At 42.2% G+C, this 6,000-nt stretch overlaps 1 protein-coding gene across 2 annotated transcripts in view; it reads right to left on the bottom strand.

Moving 5' to 3' along the window:
• Positions 1 to 324: 324 nt before the first annotated feature.
• The window catches only part of LOC106571254 (arf-GAP with SH3 domain, ANK repeat and PH domain-containing protein 2), a 39,087-nt gene continuing 33,411 nt past the window's right edge, over positions 325 to 6,000 (bottom strand). Inside the window, exons 23-29 of one of the 2 annotated variants that reach the window (XR_006759148.1) lie at positions 4,851 to 4,952; positions 4,434 to 4,704; positions 4,005 to 4,066; positions 2,084 to 2,166; positions 1,611 to 1,730; positions 1,386 to 1,520; positions 325 to 1,220 (exon numbers count right to left, since the gene is read on the bottom strand). Coding sequence is in view for 1 of the 2 variants with exons in the window: in XM_014144069.2 (XP_013999544.2) it covers positions 1,446 to 1,520; positions 1,611 to 1,730; positions 2,084 to 2,166; positions 4,005 to 4,066; positions 4,434 to 4,704; positions 4,851 to 4,952 (713 nt within the window). In the remaining variant the exon portion in view is untranslated. Of the gene's footprint in view, positions 1,521 to 1,610; positions 1,731 to 2,083; positions 2,167 to 4,004; positions 4,067 to 4,433; positions 4,705 to 4,850; positions 4,953 to 6,000 lie in introns of both variants that reach the window. The other variant, XM_014144069.2, reaches the window with a different exon arrangement.

The raw sequence follows: 6,000 nt of genomic DNA, 5'->3' as shown, positions 1-6,000 counted from the left end.
AAGGATAATAATTCATCCATAGTTGTTCTGAAATGTTTATTGCTTGCCAACATTTGACTCCCTCCTCTATGTTTAATATAACATACATACATGAATTATTCATTTTGGTTGTCTATCCTGACGTGAAATTTGTTCTGGCAGGGGGGAGATGTTCGGCACGACACCGGTATTGTAACAACATTTTAGGGCATAGCAGCAACAGCAGTTATTAGATTGCTATGATCTGTCATTTCATCATCATCTGGACTGTCATTACAGTACATGTAAGTAGTGACCACTATACCGATCCGTCATAACATAATGAATTGAAGACAAAACACACGAGCCATTTCAAGTTTTAATGACCTTGTAAAGAACAAGAGGGAAGATGATTGTACAGCTACAACAATGTACATACAGAGTTACCCTGTAACCCTTTTGATAGCATTATATATTCACAAATGCTTTCTTGATAAATTACATTTTTTTCCTATGTTAGGATCAAACATATCAGTTTCCCATCAGCAGAAGTGGTCAGGGATGACCATGCACTGTGGCAAGTGTTTGTGATTCACAGCAGTTTAATGACTATGTAATATGTTAAAAAAAACTTTGAACGTCTGTACAACAGGTTTTCATTACATTAGGAATTTACTCTTTTAATACCCATCTGAGTTGATAACACAATACACATTACTGGATTTGAGGGACAACACACCATTTAAAGGTCATCTTTGATTAAGCTAACATGTGCAGCGTATACCATGAATGTGGTCTCCGCGAACAAGGGAACATTGCCTTTAAAATGCACATTGTGGACGAAGCGCGATTGGATTGAATTCTAGCCATAGTCTAACCAGAACTTTTCTCCAGTTATTTCCAGTTGTTCCAACAAATTGTTGAAGTGGAAGTTAAGTTTCTCAACACTTGGGGTGCGGGCTGAACAGTTTCCTCCTTGCCTCTTATTTGGTTAATGTCGTTACATAGTTTGTCACACATTTTCCAGCATTGTAGAACATTCTGTTGGCAGGTCACATAGTATACATCCCCTATTCCGTGCCCTACCTTTGATCAGGACCCATAGGACTCTGGTCAAAAGTTGTGCACTATGTAGGGAATAGGGTGCCATTTGGTGTTTGGATGCATGAGAATAACATCATACACACACACACACTGTGCACATTCCACATCTTTTTCACTCACAGTCTCACATACATAATAAAGACCAGTGGAGGCTGGTAGGAGGAGCTGTAGGAGGACGGGTTTATTATAATGTCTGGAATGGAATAAATGGAACAGTATCAAACATATGGAAATCCCATGCTTGACTTTGTTCCATCAATTCCATTCTAGCCATTACAATGAGTCTGCCCTCCTATAGCTCCCCCCACCAGCCTCTTCTGATACAGCCATAGATAAAGACAGCCTGGAGGCGAGAGACAGCTTCGGTCACACCATCAGATGCATCAGTCAGTGATGAAGTGTACAAATTTCACAGGGAAGACCCCTCTCCTGGTCGGCTCCCCCTCCATATGTCCAAACTGCAATATACACAGGACAGGATACAGTCAGTGGTACAGATACGACAACACTTGAGTGTGAGTGTGTGTGAGTATATATACACTACTTACCCACCACTCCGGGTCCTCCTCTCCGTCCACTACGATCACCTCTCCCTCTGTGAACGTCAACTCATCTGAGTTATCAGCAGAACAGTTGTAGATGGCTTTCACTCTCTTGGGTTTCTGTTTCTGAGTGCGATAATGGGCCAAATAATAAAATGTAAGTTTATAATTTTGCAAGTGTTCAATCAGTCCTGATGGTAAATCCTAAGACTGTAAATATGACTTCATAATCAGTGTAAATGTGATATTACTGTAGTGATTGCACAGCTCTAATTGGCTAATGTCAGGAGCTAATGATTGGCTGAGGTCAGGTCCTGTGTGGATCATTTGGTAGAGATTGGCGTTAGCAACATCAAGATTGTGGGTTCCTTTCCCGCTAGGGCCACCCATATGAAAATGTATGCACACACTACTCTAAGTTTGCTTTAGATAAAAGTGTCTGCTAAATGGCATATTTTATTATTATATTAGGCGCTCACAGGGTGGTTGGAGCGGGGCTTCAGTGTCGGAGGTGGGGAGGGACCAGAGCTGTGAGGGGAGCCAGGTACAGGTGCAGCCTTTACTGCTCACACAAACAAAAAAGACACACAGAGACAGGAATCATCAATTCATTGACGTAACACATAGAATAAAGCCACAATTGTATAAGAAGGTTTAGAACTGCAGCTTAATTCTCTTCAATGATGTTTATTGCTGAGGCGTTTCGGCTCCTTTGTCAAAGCCCATAGAGTTGAAGTCGGAAGTTTACATACACTTAGGTTGGAATCATTAAAACTAGTTTTTCAACCACTCCACAAATTTCTTGTTAACAAACTATAGTTTTGGCAAGTCGGTTAGGACATCTATTTCGTGCATGACAAGTCATTTTTCCAACAATTGTTTACGGACAGATTATTTCACTTATAATTCACTGTTTCACAATTCCAGTGGGTCAGAAGTTTACATATACTAAGTTGACTGTGCCTTTAAACAGCTTGGAAAATTCCAGAAAATTATGTCATGGCTTTAGAAGCTAATAGGCTAATTGACATAATTTGAGTCAATTGGAGGTGTACCTGTGGATGTATTTCAAGACCCACCTTCAAACTCCCTCTTTGCTTGACATCATGGTAAAATCAAAAGAAATCAGCCAAGACCCCAGAATAAAATTGGAGACCTCCACAAGTCTGGTTCATCCTTGGGAGAAATTTCCAAACGCCTGAAGGTACCACAATTATCTGTACAAACAATAGTACGCAAGTATAAACACCATGGGACCACGCAGCCGTCATACCGCTTAGGAAGGAGATGCGTTCTGTCTCCTAGAGATGAACGTACTTTGGTGCGAAAAGTGCAAATCAATCCCAGAACAACAGCAAAGGACCTTGTGAAGATGCTGGAGGAAACAGATACAAAGTGTCTATATCCACAGTAAAACGAGTCCTATATCGACATAACCTGAAAGGCCGCTCAGCAAGGAAGAAGCCACTGCTCCAAAACCGCCATAAATAAAGCCAGACTACGGTTTGCAACTGCATATGGGGACAAAGATCGTACTTTTTGGAGAAATGTCCTCTGGTCTGATGAAACAAAAATAACTGTTTGGCCATAATGATCATCGTTATGTTTGGAGGAAAAAGGGGGAGGCTTGCAAGCCGAAGAACACCATCCCAATCGTGAAGCACGGGGGTGGCAGCAGGAGGGATTGATGCACTTCACAAAATAGATGGCATCATGAGGAAGGACAATTATGTGGATATATTGAAGCAACATCTCAAGACATCAGTCAGGAAGTTAAAGCTTGGTCGCAAATGGGTCTTCCAAAAGGACAATGACCCCAAGCATACTTCCAAAGTTGTGGCAAAATGGCTAAAGGACAACAAAGTCAAGGTATTGGAGTGGCCATCACAAAGCCCTGACCTCAATCCCATAGAAAATGTGTGGGCAGAACCGAGTAAGCGTGTGCGAGCAAGGAGGCCTACAAACCTGACTCATTTACACCAGCTCTGTCAGGAGGAATGGGCCAAAATTCACCCAATTTATTGTGGGAAGCTTGTGGAAGGCTACCTGAAACGTTTGACTCAAGTTAAACAATTTAAAGGCAATGCTACCAAATACTAATTGAGTGTATGTAAACTTCTGACCCACTGGGAATGTGATGAAAGAAATAAAAGCTGAAATAAATCATTCTCTCTACTATTATTCTGACATTTCACCTTCTTAAAATAAAGTGGTTATCCTAACTGACCTAAGACAGGGAATTTTTACTGGGATTAAATGTCAGGAATTGTGAAAAACTGAGTTTAAATGTATTTGGCTAAGGTGCATGTAAACCTCCGACTTCAACTGTACATTAAAGCTATTTGAATCAGAACAGACCAGTTATTTAATATTTTATAATAATTGTATTTGTCTGTTTACCTGGTCCATCAGTTGGTCCAGCAGTCCTGGTGGGAGGTCCTTTAGGAGTGGGTTTATCTGAACTGAACCCACACACACATGAAGGGTCTTAGTTAACTGATAATCACTACATGGAGAACGGGGAGTGAAACCAATCCATCCATCCATCTACTGTATCTATCTATCCACAGGTTTCTCCCTCATTCTATCTTCACACAATATGCAATACTCTTGAATGAGAACTCATGAGCATGCAGTTTAAGAATTCAAAACATCATCCTTCCATGGTCAGTGGCCATATGTATGAAGCGTCCCAGAGTTGAAGTGCTGATTTAGGATCAGGTCCCTCCTATCCACGTAATCATATTCATTGTGATTTAAAATACTAAACTGATCCTAATTCAGCACTCTTACTCTGAGATGCTTGATAAATTCTGCCCCAGTTCTTACCTAGTCGGTGATTTAGGTGACTTGGGCCCTGTGGCTCTCCTGCTGGGATGGTGTGCGGGGACAGGAGAGGGGTGTGCGGGGACAGGAGGGGGCTGTGTGGGTTTGAAGGGGGGTGCTGTTGGTAGGACTGGTGCTCCTGGGATGACCGTTGGCTCTGGAGGCCCAGGTAATACTGAAGGTAAAGGTGGTAGAGGAGCAGTCTTATGGCCTCTAGGCTCCATCACATTGGTCCTCTTGTTCACAGGGGGAGGGGGAGCAGTTGGAGGAAGCACTACATGGAGAGAGGGGAGTGATATCAATCTATCACATAGTTATAAAGGCCTTTTTACATCTGCAGTTATCAAAAATGTACTTATATCTTGTAATACAGTGCTTATATTGTGTTATTTATTGTGTAGTATGATATAGTGCACTTACCATACATGGCGCTGTTGGGGTCTGGGGTGTGAGGGTTTGGGGGGTCTGAGGAGGACCTCTGTCTACCCACCACCTCCATAGGAGCCTGCTTCCACCGTGGACCTGCAAGGTTACAGTCATAGGGTCAACCATTTAGGGTCAACCATTTGTCACATAGGGTCAACCATTTGTCACATAGGGTCAACCATTTGTCACATAGGGTCAACCATTTAGGGTCAACCATTTGTCACATAGGGTCAACCATTTGTCACATAGGGTCAACCATTTGTCACTATTCCAGCAACACTTTCAAGGACCAATGGTCCAGAGCAGGTGTGACAAACTCAATTCCTGGAGGGCCAAGTAGCTGTGGGTTAGAAAAGGAGAAAGATAACATGATTTGAGTATATGAGCAGTAGCAATAAGGAGAGAGGTTGGTTTATGCCCTATTGGGGCGGTCGTATTTTCCAGTAATACATTTGCAGACGCTATAGTAATGGTTCTAATGCAAGGTATTAAGTGCTGTGACCAATTAATAGGCACAAATACCATAACTATTCTCCGGGGTAGTGGGTGGCGCTACCTTGGAAAATAGTTAATAGAAGGAGTAGAGACGGGAGTGAAGAAATCTAAAACACCCTGGACACCGTCGGGAGAGGTTTGGGAATAATAACTATTGAAATGGTGACAAACGGCCCCGATTCTCCCTGTAAAGTGGAGCTAGAGGATTTTAATAAAGCCATGGAGGCGCTGAAAGAAGGGCACAAGCATTCTACCAATTCGGCTCGAATATGGGAAAAATTTAGCAAACTGGATAAAATTGGTCAGCATTTCCTGGCTAACGGAACATTCTAATCTGATAGAGAATTCAGGGAGGCAATTATGACTTGACATAGAACCAGAATCAAAAGCACAATATACCAACGTTTTGATGTCAGCATTCTATCAACAAAAAATTCAAACAGATAAACCCGGAATTAGTAGAAGTACTCAGCCACAGAAAGACTGGGTACGGGAGTGCATTGACAGAATTTGCACTTCAGCTTTGATGGCAGGTTTGAAACCTGTGATCAAAACGGCAATTGCGGGGGTTGTGGATGAAATAGAGCAGGATGCTTTGAGAGTGGAATATAACTCGGCCACAGTGGAAGACACTAACAGTGGTTTCAAT

This window comes from Salmo salar, chromosome ssa15 (genome assembly GCF_905237065.1).
Source record: "Salmo salar chromosome ssa15, Ssal_v3.1, whole genome shotgun sequence".
NCBI classification, from domain to species: Eukaryota; Metazoa; Chordata; class Actinopteri; order Salmoniformes; family Salmonidae; genus Salmo; species Salmo salar.
The sequence above is the reverse complement of the archived record's forward strand: the minus strand, read 5'-3'. Positions and strand labels throughout refer to the sequence as shown.